Source organism: Sinocyclocheilus grahami, unplaced genomic scaffold, assembly GCF_001515645.1.
Source record: "Sinocyclocheilus grahami isolate Dianchi unplaced genomic scaffold, SAMN03320097.WGS_v1.1 scaffold362.1, whole genome shotgun sequence".
NCBI lineage: Eukaryota > Metazoa > Chordata > Actinopteri > Cypriniformes > Cyprinidae > Sinocyclocheilus > Sinocyclocheilus grahami.
The window spans coordinates 161,938-187,362 of NW_015505541.1; the positions used below are offsets into that span (position 1 = coordinate 161,938).

Sequence of the window (25,425 nt, forward strand, 5' to 3'; positions counted from 1 at the left end):
ATATATATATATATATATAGATAGATATAGATATATCAGAATCAGAAGAGCTTTATTACCAAGTACTGTATGTTTATACGCACAAGACTTGACTTGACGATAGGAGCTTCCAGTGCAGAAGAAAGTACAGACATAGTGCAGACATGCATAGGAATAACACAGTAGGGATGGAATATAACACTAAAATAAGAAGAAAAAAAACTGAAATTAAATAAGGTACTATATACAAAAATAGAAGTATAGGGAAAAAATGTAATTGTTTAGATAAATGTACAGATACAGATGTTATAAGTGTGCAGTTTACAAGTGTACACATTTTGGATTCTGTGTATAAATATGTCAGTTGTGATGGACAATGTATAATTGGGGGGGTCCAAGGTGATTTTCTTAGCCCTTTTCCTCACTCTGGAGATGTAAAGATCTTGGAGGCTGTGCAGAGGGGCATCAATAATCCTCTCAACAGTGCTGACTGTCCACTGTAGTCTCTTGATGTCTGATTTGGTAGCTGAACCAAACCAGACATTTATATATACAGTGGGTACGGAAAGTATTCAGACCCCCTTAAATTTTTCACTCTTTGTTATATTGCAGCCATTTGCTAAAATTATTTAAGTTAATTTTTTTTCCTCATTAATGTACACACAGCACCCCATATTGACAGAAAAACACAGAATTGTTGACATTTTTGCAGATTTATTAAAAAAGAAAAACTGAAATATCACATGGTCCTAAGTAAGAGTGAAAAATTTAAGGGGGTCTGAATACTTTCCATACCCACTGTACATATATATATATATATATATGGCAAAAAATGAATATAAAGAATAAATTGTTGATAGGTAGATGTATATTTAATATGTTGTTATATATTTTGACAATATATTGCACATTATATATATTGTTTAGACAGACAGACAGACAGACAGACAGATAGATAGACAGATAGATAGATAGATAGATAGATAGATAGATAGACGATAGATAGATAGATAGATAGATAGATAGATAGATAGATAGATAGATAGATAGATAGATAGATAGATAGATAGACAGATAGATAGATTTTCTGCCTAACAGTAAGGTAAACCAAGATAACACCAAATGTACATTTAGTTCTGCATGTGGAAAGAAAGATCAAGCAGGCTTCTCTCAGCCTTTTTCAACATCTCCAAGCAGGTATAAAGGAGGGATGAGAAGGCAGAGTAGAAAGAGTCTGAATGCTGTGAAGTTCTCTCAGGGTGCTTAGCATTCCACATTGCGCACCTCCAAAGCTCAGAGAGCCAGCGTGACTCACTCTGGTGTGAAAGCACAGTGTGGCGAGGTGGGAGGACGACAACACAGTGCTTAGCAGAAGTGTCCTGAAGCTGGACCCCCCCCCTCTCCTCACCAAACGCCCCCGCTGCATGCGCACACACCCCAAAAATAATACTAAAGCACATCTTGTTTCTCTCTCTCTCCTAAGGATGTATTGGTTTATTTCTCTCAATGTCTGGCAAGTTTTTGTTCTGAGCAAATCAATGATTAAATGAGGATAGGTGAGAGCCAATTACATGGAAGTATTTGGTTATGGCATGACAGGATTATCTAGGAAAGGAAAACTGAAGGGAGCTAAGGGCTGTTTTTAAAGCTCTCCCTTTCTTTCAAAATCAGCTTGATCCCGGATCCAAACCTCAGAATGCTAACAATGGGGATAAAGAAAAAAGATTCAATCTTGTTTAAATCAAAAGTGAGACTAATGACAGTCGCTGGATTAAAGTTCTGCTCAAAATGGGAGTCAAATGTGTTCTCATGTAATCTCTAGACTCTTACACGATAACCGTCATTATCTAGGTTAGCCCTTCATTTTTTAACATCTTCATCATGTGTGGGGGGCCTTGAGTTCCCTCATGCAACTAGACAGTTGATGAGACCTTGTGAGATGTAAAAAGTCAAGATTATTTAGCTCAGACATTTCATTAGCGGCACTAGATGGAGTTATTTCACTTGGCCCACACTCTCTCAGAGATGACACATAATATTAGAGCCATCGTCAAGAGAACACATTGTGACACCTGCATAGATTTACTAACAAGCTTTACAAATGCATCCACACACACAATGCACATTTAAATTAAGTATTTGGGTAAACGGCAAACAACAGAATTAGGCAAATTTTAGTAGAATTAGAGCCTTTTAGTAGAATACGAATCATTTGTGCGTTCATGTGAGCCAAACATGCTTAGAGCATTCCAATAATATTAATGAAGATAAATGTTTGTCATTTGAGAGTGTGGGGTATCATAAAAAAATATTGCCTTTTGCACATAGATATAGTTCACTCAAAAATGAAAATTCTGTCATTATTTATTCAACCTCCTGTATTTCCAAGCCTACATGACTTACTTTCTTCTGTAGAGCACAATATTCGGCCCATGCAATTAAAGTTACTTTCATAGTATGGACACTTGGTTAGTTCATCTTAGCTCAGGTCCATTAAACAATATAAAACATTTTGATTTAAATGATATATTATAAATGATGAAATTAACTTTAACTAAGATTAATAAATGCTTTAGAAGTAGCCTAATTGTAAAGTCTTACCAATACATTAAACATTTTACAAAATATCTTCTTTTGTCTTCCACAGAAGAAAGAGTTTGTAGGGGATGTAGTTAGACTGTAACATTTAGTAACACTGTAACATTTTATTGTGTAATTGCACTGTAGGCCTAATCGTTGTATCCATCTATGTGTACTGCACTTGCTTACAAACTAGCTGCAAACATGAGCATGTACCATAAAATTTGCTTATTTGCTTTTTCTCCGTCAAAACTTCATCCAGCTGTGTACGGCCTTGAAAGAGAGATCTGCTTTGCTACAAAATGCACAAGCAGAATATTTAGTTTCAGAGTACTTTTAAAGTACCATTAATAATCAGTAGCATCAAGGCACAAATTCTTGTTCTGAGAAAAAAAAAAAATATTCGAGACCTTGATAAAATTGAGCAAATGAACTGACCTCAATATTAAAATACTTCAGGATAATTTCCCAGTTCTGAGCATTACGTAAAACCGCAAACACATTCTTCGTCCCCAGTTTTTCCCCCGCCAGCGTGTTTTATCATGCATAACTATTAACTACATTCCAGTACACGGATTTCAACTTTGCAAAACTGCCTCCTAGTGTTGACTTGTCGTGTTGCACTTACAGAGTATTTGCTGTCAATTTTGCAAAGTGATATTCAAAATGTAAATGCAACAAAAATATGGAAATCAACTGAAAAAGTAGTCATGTCACTTCCTGTCCTCAGCACCAGCAGGACTTGCGGGTGTCATCGCTAACATTACACAATCCTTCCTGCTCCTCCAAAACAGCCAGATTGAACTCATCATTCATGGATCCTCCCAACAAATCAAGATCCTTCTTATTGGCTTGTAAGACTAATTCAGCCAATCGGGTGAAAGACTGTAATGAAGGAAAGATAAACACCCGATTAACCGCAGATAATAAAAATTTGCGACCAAAAGGATCACATGGTTGCATGGCTTCACCATTCCTCAAATATTGAAGAAGAAACAACATTAAATACAGAAATAATGAGAAGAAGAAAAAATACAAAATTGCACCTCTGTAATGTTGTGGTTGGTAAAGGCACTTGTCTCAAAAAAATCCATTCCATAAGCCTCGGCAAGCTGGAGCAAAAAAGAAGATTAAGATGTCTGAAGAAAGTCTTTAACCTCAGACATTAGAAATAAGATTTGTCAGATGACAGAGTAAATGTGGAGTAAGTAGCAAAATGAATGAAAGATGCAGTGCACGGGAGGGAAATATTATTATTATATTTACCTTATTTCCCTGTTCTGTAGCTACTTGTCTCTTCTGTTCTTCATCAGACTTGTTCCCAACAAGTATCTTCTGCACTTTCTCAGGGGCATATCCCGCACAATATGTCAATAAGTGCAAAAAGTATCAAAAGATGTTTAGCGTGACTCACTAAATGAGTGACTCACTCATTATTTTCAATAATTTGAAAATACTGACACAACTCAGCTGTTAAATCATCTTCAGGCTCTAAGCCAGATCTAAATTAAATCTTTCAGTATAATCAGTGCTCTCATGACGTTTACTGAACCGTTCAAATCAGACTCATAAAAAGGCAGTGAAGTAATAAAGAATAAGAATAAGAAGAAAGAAGCAAAAATGGTGACGAATAACAGAGAGACATTTGTTGCAATTTAATAAATATTTCTATAAAAGGGTATTTTTTTGTCTAGAAATATGCTTAGGTCAAGCTTAAGAACTTGCAAAATGTATTCATTGTATCACTGGCAAAAACAGAACCTAAAAGGTTGGAAATAAGGAAATAGTTTACATGGAAATGTCCATTTGAAGTAGTTTTTTAAATATATATTTTTATATTTTATATTTTATCAAACAGGAGTAAGATAAATACCACAAAACAGCACAGAATTAATCAAATTAATTGTTAATACTTGATCTCTGTTCACCTAATTTTAAAAAACACCAGAATTCATTAAGAATTCGGAGTTTAATATTTTATGCAATTTCTTTAGATACATATGAAGTGAACATGAAAGTGTACTGCGTAGTAAGAATGACATGTTCTTGTAAGGTGTGAAACCATAACGAGATCTTGAGCCCTGAAAGAAAACACCTCTCTTTTAAACCCGAGGCAGGCAAGAAAATAAAGCCACAGCAAAACTGCAATAATAAATGGGTATCTGTCAATAAGCTCCACTGCAAGACATTCCAGCTCCCGGAAGAGTTTTTTTTTTTTTAGGAAGTTCCATTCTCAATAACAATTATTACTCCAAAACAACAATAGTCGGGAGTCTCTTTTATTTTTAACATGCCCTGACAGCAATGTGATTAAAACATATATTAATTACCAAATTTCTTAGTTAGAGAGAGAACTTAGGCAGCTTGTATAGAGGCCTTCATATCAAACTATTTTTTTTCAAAGGATTCAATTCAGTGTCTGCAAGCAGATGGCATGCCAAGCACAAGAACATGCAAGCACAAGAAATACTAAAATAAGACACGAGTATCATCTTGAATACAGTTGAATGCCATCCACAGAGCTCTATAGCCTCCTCTTTATTAAACTGCATTAAATAAGGCAGTAGTGTTAGACTAACACTGTTAGTGCCCCGAGAAAGGTCATCACTACCGCCACTGAACTGGTTGTCATGGGGCAAAGTAAAATAATGAAAGAGCTGCCCTTCCCATCCTCTCTTCCAGAATCTCAGCAGTGAAAGGACTACAACAACAATGCTGTGAAATACTACAAAATAAAAGAGAAACCAAACCAACTTCTCATAAAGTGATGCAAGTAATGAGATGAACTCACATGAGATGAAAACACCAGTGAAATTGGAAACCAGTTAAATAGCCTATTAAAACCTGTTTTGTTTTACATAAAGTATGTCCCTTTATTGGAGTGGCCATGTTGGATCACATGACAAGCTATTCACTGTACCTTGGTAACCCCCTGTTATTGGAAACTTAAGCTCATAGAATAAATTAATCATGGTTGACTGTGAACAGCACATTTCCACAGTATCATCATCATTCAAAAACTATTGCCAACATCCCATTTCAGCCAGTGTGACATAAACCAAAAAAGGAATGAGTGCACCTTTAAGAGTTTTTAGGTCAGATTTCCTCCATATTCTGATGGCTTCTTGATTTGATAAACCAGCTTTCATCCAAAACCCTTTTATTTGAATCAATACTATGCAGGGGTGTAAAAAGTACTGAGAACAGTACAGATACTACATTATATATACTTGCTGAAAGTATAAAAAGTTGGAAAATTAAACACTTTTCTGTGTTTTTAAAGGGGTGGTTCACTGTTTTTTTCTAGGCTTGATTGTGTTTATGGGGTGCAGTCTAACATGGGTTAATGCTTTGTTTAAAAAAAAACACACACATTATTATTCACATAATTTACCTTTATTCCACACCACTCTGTCCCTTCTCTGAGAAACGGGCTGATCTTTTCCTGTTTTTTTTGAAGCCCCACCCTCAGAAATAGGTGATGGGCTCTGATTGGTTAGCTAGCCCAGTGTGTTGTGATTGGCTAAACCGCCTCTAGTGCGTGCCTAAGCGTCCCACCCCTCACCTCAGCAGCATGTGCTCTGGTTGTATTGTAAACAACGGCGTCGTTAATATCGCTTATCAGAGGATATTATTGAAGAAGATCGTGCAGAACCTGTGCAAGCACGGCTTTTAATGGTAGGCCTATGTTTTTTGTGTGTTGTTGTCTCATACTTTTAGATATGCTGTTATTTGTAAATGCTACTGCTTATGTTAGCTTTTAAAATGCGGTTTTATCCTGATTAAAGCTTTAATACAGTATGGCAACCACACGCGCATCCATGTTTAACGCTTCTCATAGCTATGTGAAAATAAGTGTATAATTGGAACAGTTCATTATTGGAGCTGAGCTGATGATCTGAATAAGAGAGAGAGAGAGAGCAGGAGAACCCGAGGAACAGGATTGAGAACCGCTGCTTTAGAACATTGATTTTGAAACTTGTGAATCCATTAGAATCGTTAGAAGACAGAATCGCAATTCATATATTAATAGATTTTTACGTGCACCCCTAGTTTTCTCTTCCTCTTCTCTAAAGCAGCGCAGCATGGACTCGCCCCCTTTGCTGCGTTTTCCCGAGGGCGGGGTTTATCTGGGTTTGTGATGTCACGAACCCGGGAAGTAACTCGTTGTAGTCCCTACGAGCCGTTTTTTGTAGGCATTAAACTGCCAGAATTTTAAAAGAGGATATCTCCATTTGCATTAAACTTTCAGCTTCGTATCTTTGCAGATATTGTTTATGCTCAAACAGCAACATTACACACTAACTAACGTTAAAAAAGTGAAATCGCAATCAACCACCCCTTTAAGAGATTTTCTAATTTTAGTATTTTTTTATGCAAAAAAAGGAACATGTCAAAAATTACTATTTTCTCATTGTTCTGACTATGTCAAAGTCATAAAGCAGAGGCTAAAATAAACAAATATCCTGAAACCTGTTACCTGAATATTTTCAGTAGATGATTGACATTAGAATTAGTGGTCAACCGATATTGTTTTTTTGACAGCCGATGCCGATATCTTGGAAAGCAGGGTGGCCGATGGCTGATATAAAGCCGATATAATTTTATTTATTTTAAATAATTAATTTGAAATCATTTGAAAATGGATTAAAAAATAAATGTGTAAAATAAACATACTTATACTTTAGATGACAAAGTATTTTTCAAAAATAAATAAATATTTCATAAAAAGTAAACATTGTAACCAACAGGGCACAAAGTAATCTGGGAAGTTTGTGTGCATTGGGAATCATATTTTTTCAAATAAAGCCAAGGTATCAGTCATTTTACAAATAGCACACAGTGAAAATGACATGAATATGACAGTGGGCAAATAGATAAAGCGCAGCATAATTTGAAATCAAGAGTTTAAAGTTTGTCGATTGCGCGTCTCCAGCGAGGCTGAACTCTCCTTCTGTCCGCATTCAATTCACACGGACCGACCGTCACACGTAGAGCATACGCGATCATGCAGGATACAAAGGCATACTTCACAAGATCTCAACTAGATTCGACTAAGCTTGCAAGCTTTGTGAAATTAAATGCTCATTAGACATTCAAAGATTTGTTTAAATTATATAAATGCATATTTGCTGAATGCTGAAGGCAAATGAGAAAGTATTATAATGGTTGCTTTTCTATTACTAATATTATAAAAGCAATCGTTATAATACTTTTTTGTATACATTTTAATTCCTTTGTTTAACCGTTCTATCTGATTATTAGACAGACTTCTATCCGTATTAGACAGAACTGTTAACGACGACAGCAAACAAGAGGGAGAATGGGAGCACTGTGTACTCAGGCGCTGCCGTTCTCAGAGCCGTAAAAATAAAAGTCCAGCCTCGAACGCATCGGCCAAACAGGAAAAACTTATCGGCCAATGCAGATATTTGAAAAATGACAAATATCAGCCGATATATCGGTCGACCACTAATTAGAATATAGTGATTTTTAGACTAAAATCAAGACTGAATAGTGTTCACACTTGACTCATCCATCTAAGCAATGTTTATCATAAAAAATGCATTAGGCTACTATAGTTCAAAGTCTGTGTCTAAAAGAGATCGTTCACCCAAAAATGAACATTTTGAAATCCTTTAAATCGCTCTTGTCTTTTATTTAAGTTGTACTTTTAAGTCTGCATAAAAATACATAAAAAAGCATTTCTTTACTTTGTAAATGTAACTTAAGGATTTACTTGACAATGATGTACTAAAAACAGATATCTTTTACCTTTTGGTTTTTGAAAACGACAATGTTGTCAAAACGATCCCCAATCACAAGGACTAGCGAAAACGACTAAAGATGCTGTACTATGCATCCCAGGCCAGTAGTTGGCAATGTTCCTTTGTGAAGAAACACCAGATGCACACATATCTATAGTCTGAAAACGAAAACGAATTTGTGTTTTTATAGTTTTCACTGAGATGATAATGGAATAGTTTTCAAAAACTTGCACTTTGAAATCAGTTTTCAAAATTTGTATTCAAGCTCTCAAAATGCAGTTGTTGTATAAATGAAAGGCCAAAACATATATATACATAAAAAAAGCATTTCTTTACTTTGTAAATGTAACTTAAGGATTTACTTGACAATGATGTACTAAAAACAGATATGTTTTACCTTTTGGTTTTTGAAAACGACAATGTTGTCAAAACGATCCCCAATCACAAGGACTAGCGAAAACGACTAAAGATGCTGTACTATGCATCCCAGGCCAGTAGTTGGCAATGTTCCTTTGTGAAGAAACACCAGATGCACACATATCTATAGTCTGAAAACGAAAACGAATTTGTGTTTTTATAGTTTTCACTGAGATGATAATGGAATAGTTTTCAAAAACTTGCACTTTGAAATCAGTTTTCAAAATTTGTATTCAAGCTCTCAAAATGCAGTTGTTGTATAAATGAAAGGCCAAAACATATATAAAGTTTTTAGTTGATGTTGGTGTCGTGTAAAAATCCCCTGATGAAAAAAAGTACCATTACTTGGATTTAACAGAACTCAAGTAAATTATAGATTCCCCAAAAATAAAGCATTGTAGTGAAATACTTTATACCTCTGATAATGTAATGTTTCTGAGCCCCAAAAATATAAAGACAATTAAAGCAGACCTTTAAATGAATGGCCATTTGACAGACGGTAATAAGTATTAAACTTGTCATAATGTGCCAGAGCTGTAACAATTGAATCATCACTTTGACACTTTCCTTCTGAGACAGTGGCTAATTGGAAATGTAAATAATTCTAACAAGACAACAGACAGATATGCTATGGTGATTAGCACATACAAATTTAAACACAAGTCCAATTTCTCTAGTGTTGACAGCATCATAGACAATTGACTATAGAAAGCAATGAAACAGAAATGAAGCTCATATCGTTTAATTTGTTATCCTCAAACTAATCAATCAACAGCTGCTTTCTATAATTTAGCATAACAGCATGTTGCCTCGAGGCAAATAGATAACATCTAAGAACCATTTGCTAATGTTTCAAATTAACTTGCAGACCACACATATATCTCTTCCACTGTGAATAATGTCTCAGTACAGCGCAAAGGTCCTTGACAGCCTAGTATCATAATATATATGGGTCATAGCCCTGCGGACTAGAGCTTATTGAACCATGTTTTAGAGCAAGACACTGGCCATCTCTCAGGACCAGTCAGACTAAAGCTTTTATCTCCTGCAGTTAAAGATTGTTCTGTATCACATCACTACTTAACCAAAAGAGATCCATCCCAGCATATTAAATAAACAGTAGCGAGACAGACAGCAGGCTGCAGGAATGAGTCAGGGCCTCTGATTCCTTATTGATTTGGGGGATATCATCATCAGGAAAAATAGGAGGGTGTTATGAATCTTATGCCTGATTTTAAGAGTAAGCCACTTGATATTATTCGCTCCCCTGGAAAAACAGAAAGAGCTACACAACAGAGCATACCCTGAACTTTTGCAAAATAACAGCCTGACATTCACTCCACACCTAATGAAGCATGTGATTTAATTGAGGGATAAAATTTTTGGTATGAGTTCAGCATTTCAAATGCTTCATTAAATAAATAGTTTGGCCAAAATGTGAATTTTGACAGCATTTATTCACCCTCACATCTTTTAAAACATACATTTTTCGTTCATAAAAAAAGGATTTTACAGAATGACATGGTTTTCACCGTTCACACAAAAATAACAACTGAATCATTATTTACTCACCCTAATATCATTCCAAACCCATTTGACTTCCTTCCTTCTGTGGAACACAAGCTTAGATATTTAGCAAAATGTCCAAGCTGCTAGTTTCCATACAATGAAATTGCATAGGGACAGTTGTAGCCATCATTCATGTTCATTGTATGGAAAACAGCGGCTAAGACATTTTGCTAGATATAGCTACTTTTACAGTTTCCATAGCAGCAGAAAGGTTTGGAAAGGCAAGTAAACAGTGACCATTTATTTTTCATTTTTAGGCAAACTATCCTTTTAAAAGACCTTTATACATAAAGAAGCATCTAGTTTACCTTTATACATGATAAGCATCACAAAATATAAAGTATAAGTGAAGTATTAAGAGTGGGTTTGTAGTTAAAAAATAACTAAGTGTCCTTATGCTTATTGAAAATGAAAAATATAAAATTATATATTTCTGGAAACTGTTGTAAAATAATCTCTCTGTTCATCCTCCTCGAGTGAGTAAATTGGCTGTTGTCAGGACATAATGTCAGCCCACTGGGAAAATGCCCCACTAGACCAAGCGCGCACACTATATGAACACCAAAATGAGAGGTTTATGAAAAGCCTTTTTAGAACCAAATTTTGTTTTTCATAACATCCAATAAGCCAAAATAAAAATGATCCCTATGCTGGGAATTCTTGAAAGTGTACAGTGATAAAATAGTCCTTTTATAGAAAACCGTTTTAGAGATTGCAATAAAAATCTTTCCATATCTCACAGCCGAGACCAAAACTTTCAATTTCGTTAAAGCTGATTCAATTTCATATCAATATTGTGGAACTTGCATAGAACAGCATGTATGAGTTGGAATGGCTGACAGGACACTTTTATGCATCAATATTTTAGTGAGAATGCATGCAATAACACACCTGCCCCTTCTGTGTGCACTGCCATTCATGCAACCTATGATTTTATATTCATTTAGGTTACTGCATTTTATTATCTCTAAGAACGATCTAAAACAAACACTACTGGGTTTGTGACAGTTGTGTAAAAATGCAACATTTTAAGACTTCACACAAAGATACAGTCAGGCATCTCAGAAAGAACTAGAAGAGGTTGTGTGAATGCATCTCACCATGTGTTGTAATTCTCAAGCCATTCTTTTCACGGCTCATAGACTATAATGGCCCAGTGCTGCTATGGGTTTTCTTATCGGTATGTGCGGTTTGTTCTGCAACTCTTTGAACGGATGCATTAAAGTAACACTCTTACCGATGGTGGAAATGTGAGAGGGATGAAATTCATTGTCCGTGAATCTGCATAATAAACAGGTTTTGCCAACACCGGAGTCTCCGAGAAGCAGGAGTTTAAACAGCACATCATACTGTTTGGCCATGGTGTCTTATGGTCACAATTAAAGGAACTCAGCGTCGGGTTTCCATGTCCACCCTCTTCACACTATCATCTTCTCGCTTTTTCCATCGACCGGTCCGTGCTTACGTGCCGATTCCCCGAAAGACTGTGTAGATGAAGCAGAAGTCGATGTGAGCAGAAATCAGTCAGAGACGCTGCTGCTGTGGTGGTGGGTGCGGTGGGCTACAGAACGCTCTCCGTGCGTTTCGCCGACATCCTTCACACCTCAGGAAATGGGTGGAGATTACGGGCACACAGCATCACGATTTTGATACTGATATTGACCTAGATTAATTTTATATATACCAGGACTGCGTGGATAAACTGGACTGTTTACAGTCTAATATTGTCAATATATATATATAGAGAGAGAGAGAAATTGGGGCATAAAACAAATTAAATCTGCAACATCAGCCTTTTATACCGTCATAAATTCATAGCGGATCATTTTACAACAAAAAAAAAGAAGAAAAAAAACAAGGGGATGATATTTGTTATATTTAGCGATGCCCGATTCGTCACCGAATCATTCGTTTGAGTCGAATCTTTTCGATGAACGATTTGTTCACGAATCGACTTAAATCCTTCTTGAATCACTTGAACCGAGGACTGTCATTTGAGATAGGCTATGTAGAATTTTATCACAACGTGTAACGTGTTTTCATTCCAAATATGTAAATGAATTTCAGTATTGTTTATTGTAAACACGATTGATATTCAGCTTCTAAATGATTGTTTGAACTGAATCATGGACAAAACTAGAACACAAGGAATTTAAATAAATGAAAACATTAAATAAATGAAAACATTATATAAATGAAAACATTAAATAAAAAATGAATCAGTGTTATGTGTGTCTACACATGGCTTTGTTAAATGTTTTAGGACATATAATATGTCACGCAAGGTTTTTTTTATTAAAGAAACAGAAATTATATTGTACAATCATTAAAGAGCATCTCCAAATTTCACATGTAACCCACACGCAAGAAAAAAAAAACACTTACACATAAACAAAATAAATAAAGGAATGAATGAATAACATGAAAAATAAAATACAATTATAAATAGCCATTATTAAAACAAATACATGAATTAAAAATGTTTTTTTTAATGAAAATCTGCAAGGATGTTCGGTACGACGTGATACGTATTACGTCATGACGTAAAATAATCAGAAGAGCTTTTTTTCAGCCGTTTCTGACGAAGAACTGCAGAACGTTCGCAATAGGGATGGGCCATACCACTTATTTTGTTTTCGATACGATACCGATATTTTTCAAGGCAGTATCGTCGATATCGATACCGATTCGATACTTCTGCACTAAACTTTTAAATGATGAAATGTATTAAATTATTAAATTACTAAGAGTAAAATGGGTAATAATAAGCACTTAACTTTGTTTAAAATGCATTTTAACATTCAATACGCCTTATATATTTCAACGTTCAATTTAAATAACTGTAATTGCACAAATTATGTAGGCTACAATTTCAGTTTGTTTATTGTGAAATAACTCTGTCCTTCTGTCCTCTGATAAGCATTGTTCAGGGCTGCCGTTACCAAAAGCTTTAATGCTTTCTTATGATACTTTTGGGAAAAGCAGCCCTGTTTGAATGCACTGTCAGCAGTGAGTGAACGCTCTCTGTGATTGATTGGTTCTGTCTTGCAACATTTGCGTGTGTTCAGATGAGCAGGAAAATAGTTCTATCCTACACAATTACTCGCTAACAAAGGTTATTCGTCCAATTCGATGCATATTGTACGCATTATATTTTTGTTAAATTAACAAAATCACTGGTAAATAAAACACACCTTAGTATCGATATTTTTTGTTTGAGTATCGATACTTTCGATACTCGCGTCAGTATCGATATATCGATACTTTGGATCGATACGCCCATCCCTAGTTCGCAACCCGCCATAGAACCTAAAGAAGAAGAAGAACTGCAGAACGTCTAATCACTATTACCGCTTTCTCAAATGTGCCTTCAAGCTTTCCGTGCTTGAGTCACTTGACTCCATTGAGGTAACCTCTCCCACGCTGTCTTGAAACAGCTCCAGTCAATGCACTATTAGTAGGGGCAAATTAAAAGCCATTAAGTTTACGTCGAGTAAAATTATCCAGTATAATGGACATCAATGAACAGTCATGCTGGAGAACATATTTCAAAAGATGTATTGAATAATTGTTGGGAATATACAAAGGAAAAAGGGAAGGGTTTTGGATGGAATATTAATCAACTAGCAGAAAGATATCAGATTGCAAATATAGAATGTAGTATGTCTCCAGTATGGGGCGAGGTACCAGCTTGGTTAATTCCTGAAGTTAAAATTGATTTGGAAATACTAGACAAGAAAAGGGACTGGGAGGAAATGGGTAATATCAAATATGTGGTGAATAGACATTTACAGCAAAGATTTTATGCGAGTACGCATATTTATACAGATGGTTCAAAAGACCCAAATATAGGGCTTGCAGGAATAGGAGTTTTTATCCCGGACTTGAATGTATCAATAACTAAAAGTGTATCATCTAAGCTATTAATATATGCTATTGAAATGGTCGCTATCATAATAGGATTGATGTGGATTGAAGAGGTAAGACCAGACAGAGTAGTGATATGCTCTGATTCTGCTTCTGTGTTAACATCGGTGTCCACCCATCATTCATGTAGAGAAGACTTATTAAGTGAAATATTGATATTATTATGGCGTGTACAAAGAAAAGGTGTATTAGTCGGTTTCTGCTGGGTACCAGCACATGTGGGCATATTGGGAAATGAAACCGCTGATAAATTGGCAAAAGATGCAAGAAGTAGATGTTAATGTTGCTTTAAGTAAAGGTGAAGTGAAAACTATAATTATGGAAAATATTTTAAAGGATTGACAAGAAACATAGAATTCAGATAATAAGGGGAGGCATTTATTTAATATAAAAAATGTTAATAATAAACTAAACATTAGTTGTAGAAACAGGAGGGAACAAGTCATTATAACAAGGATGAGACTGGGACACACAGGACTGAATGCATCACTATTTATTACTGGAGTACATGAGAATGGTTTATGTGAGTATTGTGGGGAAAAAGAAACAGTAGAGCATGTAATGTACAATTGTAAAAAATATGACGAAAAAAGAAAGGCATTAATAACATACTTAAAAAGGGAAAGGTAAATAAGGATTTGGGGTACTTGTTAGGATATGAGTTTAATTAAGATATAGTAGGATATAGGCTGCTAATAAAATACATTTATAGTACAGGGTTGAGCGAGATGATTTAAAATCAACCTGGGATGCTGTAGCCTGATCTGGATTTTAGGGAACCAGGGAAGTGTTCTGGAGGAGCTGGAGACGCAGCGCCAGATGGGTCCCTGGAACCTGGGAATCTGGTAAAGGGAAGAGTTTCAAATGTATGGAGAATTATAATAATTATTATTTTTATAACCCCCCTTTTTTTATTATGTTCATAAGTAATTTTGACGATAATAGATAACATGACTGCACAACAGCAACGTACTGTAGGTGGCGCTATACATTTAGATTGTTATGCGCCAAAAAACTAAAGACGAAGAAGAAGAAGAAGAAGAAGACTCCATTGAGGAAACCCCTCCCACGCTGTCTTGACACTTGCTCTGCTGGAAAACTGCTTCCTTTCTATTACAGTGCATGTGTTTTCAAATCTCATCATGGAAAAGGCGTCTCCTCCTCTGCGATGCTTTCGTGAATCACACTCCTCTGAGCTTTTCAGCGATGACGGCGTGCAAACGGTGACCTCGAGAGAACAGGTGAGCTTAACTCCTAGTATTAGTTAGCTAATTGGTATTAGCGCAAAGCTAACTGTCTACTTGCTCTGTTTCTGTGCTTCATCACTTTGCTGAGGGATACAGTAGTGCTTACCAAAAATCATGCAGGGTGTTCTGCTCGTGCAGAATGTAATTATACTAATGCCACTGCATCCAGCTCACCTAGTACTTATTCCTCTAGTTTATTACACTTTTGTAAATAGTAGCTATAGGTTCATTTAAAGGGATAGTTCACCAAAAATGGAAATTCTGTCAACATTTACTCGGCCTCATGTTGTGAACACAAAACGGAGATGTTAGGGAGAACACGAACGTGTCTAAATGATGTCAGACTTTTCATTACTGAGTGAACGTTTGCAAACGTTGGAGAATCTGCTCATACTTCACTGGTTTATGTTATGTTGCACTGCATTGTTATATGGGTGGTTGACAGTTAACTATGAGAGGTTATTATTTATTTAAACTTGGCAAACAAAATGTATAGTATTATTAACGACATAATCGTTTAAAGACTGTAATTTCAATTTCTTCATTTTTAAAATAAAGTGTGACTGTTATTGCTCTGAATTTGAGAAAAGTTCAAGCACTTGGCATTCCAGTATGCACAATTAAGTCATACTATGGGTTTCAAAATGAATGTATAAGGCGGTATTTTTGTGTCTTTGCATGACACACTGAACAGGATGTGATGTCAGCCACCCATATACACAAGCAGCATCGGCCACAGTGGATCTTTCTGTCTGCATGTCATTTGGCTTGTTGTCACATTTCCTATTTGGTTAATTCACTTCCACATTTTTTGTTTCCTGTTTTATCATTAAATTTAGAGAAAAGTTGAATGCAGTATTCAAGAGGTGTACAGTGTTTACCAGCAAATTCACACCTCACCGCAGTAAGTAAAGTTTAGCCTTCTCTGGCCATTAACACAAAGCGGGATCTCCACAGTATTGTTTAATCAGTTCGTTGAGCTTCAGTGTGCTGCTTTTAGACAGCAATCACTGTTATTCTGTACAAGTACAACATGTTCATGAAAATGTCTTTGGCAACAAAACCAACAACATTAGATTGTCTGCTATGTATGTTTTGTAGCACAGTCTTATTATGTAATCTTATAGCACAGCACACTTATTATGTAATATTTTGTAGCATCACAACATATGCAGGGAACTAAGATACTAATTTGGTAGATTTGGGAGGGCTGTGCAATATACCTAAAATTTGGTCTCAGTATTCTTCCAAATTCTGACAATAATCATATATCTCAATATTTTTGCATTTGGTGATTTTCTTCTGCCCCATTAAAAAATGAATACAACATGATCTGGATAGACGGCTATTGTTTCTAAACGCATTCAAACTGTTTAGTGGCAAAAACACAGTTAAATATGTGACCATTTACTTCTTTTAATTAAATTAACACATTTAAATCTAACAATATGTAAAAAGAGTGCAAAAATTGTATTCTGACAGCTTCTTGGAAGCAATTAAATTTAAGTTTTTTGCACATTTGCCAACTGGGGTGAATTACGCAAGTGTTTCACAAGTTTTTAGTCAAGAGGAACACAAGTCTATCAACAGTTTGTGGTTTAAGAGATGCTCTGTGGCATGACACTTTTCCCAATGGCACTAAAACTTTCAGATGGGGAACTAGTTGCTAGAACACATAAGCACTTCTTGGCTAGTTTGCAGGAGAAGTCAAATCTGGTGCCGTCTTTAGTGCATCAGTCTTAGTTTTCAACAATACTTTATAGTCATGATATTCTGTAATTGACCCTTAGCAAAAACCCACCCCACTTAGTTGCTACGTCCATGGTGCTCTCACGCTACACATCATGTTATGAAGCATTGAAAAATACATTGCGGTGCACAGAAGAAGCTGACAACGAGCTCACAGACAAGACAGAGCAGGTTACTTTTGGTATGAAACAAAGTCTCAGCTTTCAAATTCTGTCTCTTATTTTTTTTTTAAGAAATTCAAATGATAAATACCGTTTTGTGGCTCTTTATTGTGTTGTGACAGATCGCTTTAGTGCCTCAGTTCAAGCACTAAGTATCTCTTCCTCTTTACTAGTTATAGCACAAAATAAACATGAATGAACATCAGAAGGTTTCAACCGCCAAAAAATGTCAATGCACACTATTTTCAAGTTCAAGTCCAACGACGTTAATGTACTCTCCTGTCTGGTTTGTTTGTTGGACCAAATGTCAGATTCGGCGTTATGACTGTTCAGATCGCCTGTCAGTCAAGCTCCCAGCGGAGGGTCGATTATAATCTGTGATTTCATATTAATTATTGGACTATCATATGATAGCATCTCTGATATTCGATATGTCACCCAGCCCTAGCCTCTGGTACATCTAATTTTCACCTTTTTCCACCACAGCATGAGGTCTGTGTATTTCAGAACTTCTATGCTCAGAGTATTTGTACCTGTAGATGAAATTAGAAACCCAACTGTGATTAAACTGATGTAATCAGACTGCCAGACAAAGGTTGGATAACCCCAGACATTTGGACTAGATGCTGTAGTAGCACATCAGCTGTTCTGCCGCATATCCAGATGGTACTTTTTACCTCTGTTGTCAAATTTACAACTTTTCTAATTTTGCACTCCAGTGAGAAAACTGTGGAAAAACACATTTGTAACCACTATGCTTACAGTTTATTGCATGTAATATGATAATGACAATATGTTCTTGTAGTGTTGTAAATGGTAAATCATTTTTACATAAATTAAGAAGTATAGATGGCTGTTGAAAAGTTTGGGGCTAGTATAAATGAATATGTTTATTCAGCATGGATGCATTAAATTGAGCATAAAAAAGAGAAATAAATGCTGCTCTTTTTAACTTTCAATTCATCAAGGAACCAATGAAAAAAATCAGTTTCTACATAGTTTTTAGCAGCACAACTGTTTTCAACATTGATAATAATAAGAAATGTTTCTTGAGCACCAAATCAGCATATAATGCATAGAATGATTTCTGAAGGATCATGTGACACTAAAGACTGGAGTAAACAGGAATAAATTACATTTTAAAGACTGTCAGTTTAATTACACTTAATTTTAGGCATGACAGGACAAATAAATTATCCTGCAAAACGGTGCAACAAATTTTTCAACAGAAGCATTAATTCGTATGAAACTTGCCTGGTGAAGGCCATACGTCACTCTGATCTGTTTGTCACAAATGTAATGACTGTGCTTTCTGTGGCCCAGCAGAGAGCAGCAGAGGAGAGAAAGAACAGGGGTTAATGATCTGTTCTTTCAGCTGAGGTTCCCTCAAATTAGACATGCCCCAACACCTCTGCAGCCAGCGCTGAAGTCAAGCGTACTGTGTGTAGGCTGTTCTGACTCATGCACTCTATCATTTTAACACGGCCACTTCCTTTGATGGGGATAATTGGAGGATGTTAGCTCAGTTATTGAACGAACTTTGTACAAATAAGTTGTTGCCTTGTACTAGGCTATTATAAATCTTGATGAAAGTTGAATTTGATCATTTGCCAGTATGTGAATAGAGAGATATGTTTAATGTAAAAATGATTTATAGTTTGCAATAGATCGATTCTAATAAGATGATTAAATCGATGATTCTACAATCTATTTTTTCAGGCCTGCTTTACTGAGGGAGCAACACTATCATTATCTGAAGAAAGGTTTACGCCATCTCTCTGATGCATATGAGGTAAACAGTGTCTTCTGAAAACTTCTGACTGAACTTGAAGCAGTGTTGTTTTAGTATCACCGATATACTATTATAGTTTTTGTTAATATTTTGAGTCAGATTTAATTTTTTATATTTTCTGTTTTTTTATGTGTCTTAATACTATACCTTTATAATATGTCTTTGTAAAATGTTTTATTTTTTTTAGTACTTCAACTTGTGAGTTTTTTTGATATTTTATTTTATTTCAGACAGTTAATATATATTTTTAAGTAATGCAAGTGTTTTTATGGTTTTAGTTTCTAGTAAAAGATAATAGCACTGACTTAAAGGGATAGTTTACACATTATTAAATATAGTGTCATTATTTACTCATCCTCATGTCATTCCAAACCTGTATGACTTACTTTCATGGGTGGAAAACAAAAAAGAAGGTACAATGTGGAAAAAGAATCGAAGAAAAGACTGGTTGAAAATCATGAGAATAATCACAAATTATTTTGACAGATAAGATGAGCAGCTTAGATATTCTGCTAAATATCTCATTTTGGGTTTGACGTTAAAAAGTCATATAGTCATAGAGGTTTGGATGGAGTGACACAAGGGTGAGTAAATGATGACAGTGTTTTTATTTTTGGTTGAACCCCATTTAACTGGATATTAAAAAAAAACCAGTTTAGTTTCATTAATAACACAAACACTCAAAACTGGTTTACACAAAGCTCTTAAAGATCTACAGCCTTGTGATACAATACTTGTGTATGTGGGTGGGTAGTTGAGAACACCATGCTTCTAGTTTTTGTGTGTATTTGTTTGAGAACACCATGTTCCAGAGCAGCTCTGTGTGTGAGACTGGTGGTAATGGCTGCTGAATCTGCATGTTGTCTGGCTTCAGTGTTTGGATGCCAGCCGGCCTTGGCTCTGCTACTGGATCCTGCACAGTCTGGAGCTGCTAGAGGAGCCTGTGCCGGCAGCAGTTGCCTCAGAGTGAGTACCAGCTCTTCTCTGCAGTTCACTATCAGAGTACACGTGGCAGTGAGATAGGTGCTTAGGTCCCCTTACACAGTTACTGTCATGGTCTTAATGTGACCACTACAGATAAAGTCAAAGTTGCATTACATTAGTAGCTATGACGCAGATGCATTCTTTCTCCATGCAGACTATGCTTAGATTGCTTTATAGCTGCCTGGTTGAAGGATTTATGAAGGGTTATGACTTCCAAACAGACGTTTGTTTGTTTGCTGGTTTTTATTGTATTTGTTATACTTGTATTTTTTTAATTGTTTTTGCCATGAAAATAGCCTAAGATGCTGGCATGGCATTAAATAAAAATATACGACTACTACTACTTCCAAACAGACTGAAATAAATAATAATAATAATAAATCAAATGACGGTAACATAGAGGTGAATTCATAAGAAGTCTTTTTGCAGTCATATTTTTGCTGTGATTGTTACTGCATTCTATAGTGTTTTAAATAGTTTTTTAAAAAAGCGATAATTTAGCAAAGAAGAGTGATCAATTTTATACAGCATTAATAGCAAATTTGACTTTAATATATTTAGGGAATTGCATTATGTAGTTCATATAGGAGATGATGCTTTTAAGAGATTTAAAAAAATCTATTAATATCTGTCAATATTTCATTTTTAATTAATCATGTTCATTTTGCATTTTTTATACTGTACAATATAATTGCAACATGAAAAACGATTAATTTTAGTTTTTAGTTATTTATTTTTAATTTAAACAAGATATTATAGAATTTCAATATCTGTCATTTATCTGTTATCAATGAAAACATGAAAATAATGTTTTAAAATAAAGCTGCTTCCCTTATTATTTTAGGATATGGCTTTTTGCTTAAATTTTAAGTTCCTATCACATTTATATGCCTATATCAACATTAACCGTTGTCTGCCAGTGTGTGCCAGTTCCTGGCCAGATGTCAGAGTCCGACAGGTGGGTTCAGTGGCGGTCCGGGTCAACACGCTCACCTGGCTCCCACCTACGCAGCTGTAAACGCCCTTTGCATCCTGGGCACAGAGGAGGCCTTCAAAGTCATCAACAGGTTTCACGTTTGCTTTGTATGATCACCTGCTTGCCTACAGATGTTACGTTGACCATATTACCATGGAAACACATTCTGTTTGCCTCCTCCCTCATCAGAGAGAGGCTCCTGGACTTCCTGTACTCTGTGAAGCAGCCAGATTGCTCCTTTGTGATGCATGTGGGCGGGGAGGTGGACGTCAGGTGAGCTCTACCACCGTTGTTCCAGTGAACCCTGAAGCATCTTCACAACAGCCACACATCTCTTTATTCCCCATGTTCTGCTGTTACTGTGCTGAAGCATTTTTCAAGAGTGACCTTTTACTTTTCCCAGCAGACAGATTAGTGCTAGAAAAATGCTTTATGTTCACCGTACATCAGCGCTAAACAAAGAAAGTCACTTTGAAAAGTAATTGGATCTCACAGGCTTTCAGGCTTATTCTAATAATGTAGCTTGTGGTTATTAACATGCATAGATGGTGATCATTGTGTGCCTGTTGACTCGTGGTTGCTCTTGTGTGTGTCTGATCTGATAGGAGTGCATATTGTGCCGCTTCTGTGGCTTCACTCACCAATATAATCACCCCCACCCTGTTTGATGGGACGCACAATTGGATTCTCAGGTAACTACTTCCACATTCTCTTTTAAAACAGGCCAGCTATATAGTATTATTTATGTTCAATTATAGAGTTTGTTAATTTCTTGAATTATCTTATATAATATAATATAAATTTAATGTAAGTTTTAATAATTTTATGTGCTTTTGTCACTTTCATTAGTTTTTTCATATTTCTATTTAGCTTCATATTCATATTGTATAATTAAGTATACAAAATCAAATATTGAGGTTTGATAAAAAATAAAATATATGATCATATAAATTTGATGTCATCCCATATAACTAGGGTGATCATGCGGGGCATTTTTTCGGGACGCACCCTTGCCAGGATTTCTATATTGCCCAAAATATCCAGGCTTTGGCTGTTAGCACTGTGCAGATCGATCATTGTATGACATTATTTCACGAGAACTATAGAGAGCAGAGCAGACGGCTCCTCCTACACGTGTGCATATTTGCATCGCTTTGATCGTTCTCACCTTCTCACGCGCGATGCGCCACGATTGGTCGATTATGTACAAAACCTGCATGTTAATGGTCAAACTACTTTGGATGTTTTAGGCAATATAAAAATCCTGGCCAGGACGTGTCCCGTATAAATGGCACACATGGCCACCCTACATACAGTGGGGAAAAAAGTATTTAATCAGCCACCAATTGTGCAAGTTCTCCCACTTAAAAAGATGAGAGAGGCCTGTAATTTTCATCATAGGTATACCTCAACTATGAGAGACAAAATGAGAAAAAAAAATCCAGAAAATCACATTGTAGGATTTTTAAAGAATTTATTTGCAAATTATGGTGGAAAATAAGTATTTGGTCAATAACAAAATTTCATCTCAATACTTTGTTATATACACTTTGTTGGCAATGACAGAGGTGTTGTAAAGAAAAACTAATTCTGTATTTTGTTTTTAGGAAAAAAAACATTTTGATATAATTTATTAGGCTTTAATGGGCTATTCACTCGGAACATGTTTTGCATTCTTCTGATCTGGTTTTCCATAGTTTTTTCTCTGTAAACATGCTCTAGTCTAGACGGACACTTTAGACCATTCACGTCTTTTTGCGCATGACGCATCCTAAAAATGCGACACTCAAGTAAAAAAAAAAGTTCAACTTTAAAAAATAAAACTTTAATTTGTCCCATTCCACTGCCCCGTTTCATGTTTTAAACACAAAAGCATATTCTGTCCCTAAGTTAGTTAAATCTCAGACACAGCACACAGAATGACAATAGTTTGACTGATAAATACTGCAATGTTGTGCTTTCCTTCGGCCTTCAGCTGTCAGAACTGGGAGGGCGGTTTAGGTGGAGTTCCAGGACTTGAGGCACATGGCGGCTACACCTTCTGTGGTACTGCTGCTCTGGTCATACTGGGCAAAGAACATATGCTGGATCTCAAAGCCTTGTTAGTAAGTCCTTTGTCTTGCCTTGTTTTCCCTTTGCTACAGTTCCACCTTTTATTTAACCTGACTCTTCCTGTCCATTAGAGTGAATAAACTGAGGTTTATGAGATGCGTTAAAGGTCAGTTATGTGTATCCTAAGTGTTGGAGGAGAAGCGTCTCATTACCGGTTCCTCAGGGACACTAAAACATGCTTGGAAATATTAACGTCGGTGTGCTGCAACATCGTAGATGCTTAGATCAGCAGATTTCCAGGGTCTTTGGCAGACATTGATATTAACAGTCTCAGTGCACAGGCAGATTTGTCTTAACGATAAGGCAGCAGCACTAATAATCTTCCTATGCTGATACTTGTAAACCAGTAAACTGGAGGCTTTTCTCTCTTTTTCCTTCATTAGCGCTGGGTAACCAGCAAACAAATGCGTTTTGAAGGTGGATTTCAGGGCCGCTGTAACAAGCTGGTGGATGGGTGTTACTCCTTCTGGCAAGCAGGACTATTACCGTTACTCCACAGGGCTCTTTTTAAAGAAGGTGAGCGGTCATCCTAGAAAAACAACCAACATTTTTGCTTATTTATGAAACGTTTAGCAATTATCAACTGATTAAAATACTACAAGGTTCATAAGGTTACAGTTTCCACTCATTAATTTACACATTTTTGTCTGCATGTTTTTTTCCAATGTACTTTTTGTCTTCATTTGGATATAAAAACACATGGGGTCTAGTGTCAGATTTAGTAGATTAACCTATGAAAATATTACTGTGTGTAGGAGACTCAACGCTGAGTGAGAGTAGCTGGATGTTTGAGAGAGAGGCTCTGCAGGAATACATCCTCCTCTGCTGCCAGAATCCTGGTGGAGGCCTTCTGGACAAACCGGGCAAGTGAGTACAGCTCTTCCACCGCACACACAATTACATGCATATATATATATATATATATATATATATATATATAATACAGTCTATAAGCTTGCCGTGATATCACCACTAATAATGTGTCGAATGAAAAGTCAGATTCTCAAATTTTGGGATTATCACAAAGAAATTATATTTGAAGGCCCCATGACCTTTCCAGTTTTTCAGATTTCCTGGATAAGGATTTTTAAAAATATTTTTAATCACAATTGCTACCCAATATCTTAAAGCTTTGCGTAACTTGAAAAATGTTCACAAAATGTAACTGTAATAAATGTAAAAATCACACTTTTAAAATTAGACGTCCTTATACAGTATATTCAGTTTCAAGATGGTGGGAACCCTGGTTCTTCAAGGGAAAAAATGTTGAGGGGAGTGAATTAAACATTAGAAATGTTTGTTTTTTTTAGCTTGTTTTATAAATCATAAATCATGATACCAGTAAAATTAAGTATATACTAATTTTGTTGTATTTTCTTGGAGGAGAAAATGTATTTATGAAGTTTAGATTATTATATACTTCAGTCATAAGGCATGTAAATTTTTATCATGAAAATGCATTTTCTAGTTCTGCTCTGCTCTAAAACATTTCATCAGCTAGATGAATGCTCCTCTAGAGTTTGTGTGGAGTGAAACTCTGTCGTGATGTCAAATTTGTGAGTGAATCATTCTTTTGATCTGTGCTGTTCAATGAGCTTTTAAACTGTATTCAGTCATGCTTTTAATCTTAAAATGCTGGTATAAAATATCAAAACAGAATCGCATTTTATCATAGTACATTAAAGGAACAGTTAATCCAAAAATGAATGGGGTGAAGTCATCTCCTGATGTGAGCATATGAATATGCATAAGTATGAATGAAATTTGAGAGCCACGATGGAGGGGAACGAATTCAATGACATTTTATTTGTTCCTTACACAAAGTTTCACACATCTGGTTTACAAGATTTTGATTAAAGTACACACATAATATAGACTAATTTTATGGTGCTTTTTTTGTGCCAGTTTAGCATCTGAGCTTAAGTGTTTGAAAACTCTAGCAAAGCAACTTTTGTGGTGTGCCGCGATAAAATTTCCGATGAACATTTAGAACATTTACCTTTAAAAGTCACGACATGAATCTACTCTTTCAATATTGACTAGCTTTGTGGGGGGGAAACATCATTTGAAACGTTTATATTCCCAATATGGAGTGAAATACATAAAATACATGTTTGGGAGGCTCAGATGACAGATGCAATATATATGCTTTATCACTTTTTTT

The 25,425-nt window shown here is 35.8% G+C and overlaps 2 protein-coding genes across 2 annotated transcripts; one reads left to right on the forward strand and one right to left on the reverse strand.

Moving 5' to 3' along the window:
• Positions 1–3,221: 3,221 nt before the first annotated feature.
• On the reverse strand, positions 3,222–11,944 carry LOC107549071 (ras-related protein Rab-15-like). Its single transcript, XM_016230003.1, has 6 exons — positions 11,551–11,944; positions 10,083–10,089; positions 6,534–6,537; positions 3,826–3,921; positions 3,606–3,671; positions 3,222–3,444 (listed from the first exon to the last, which is right to left on the reverse strand). The coding sequence occupies exons 1-6, from the start codon at positions 11,672–11,674 to the stop codon at positions 3,286–3,288; spliced, it is 456 nt and encodes a 151-aa protein (XP_016085489.1). The 5' UTR covers positions 11,675–11,944; the 3' UTR covers positions 3,222–3,285.
• A 3,247-nt stretch (positions 11,945–15,191) lies between these two features.
• Positions 15,192–24,132, forward strand: LOC107549080 (protein farnesyltransferase subunit beta-like). The gene is made up of 10 exons (XM_016230012.1): positions 15,192–15,481; positions 16,327–16,391; positions 19,117–19,189; positions 20,064–20,155; positions 21,094–21,240; positions 21,339–21,422; positions 21,755–21,841; positions 23,125–23,254; positions 23,645–23,777; positions 24,017–24,132. Exons 1-10 carry the CDS (start codon positions 15,383–15,385, stop codon positions 24,130–24,132), a joined length of 1,026 nt encoding a protein of 341 aa, XP_016085498.1. The 5' UTR covers positions 15,192–15,382.
• The last annotated feature ends 1,293 nt before the right edge of the window (positions 24,133–25,425 follow it).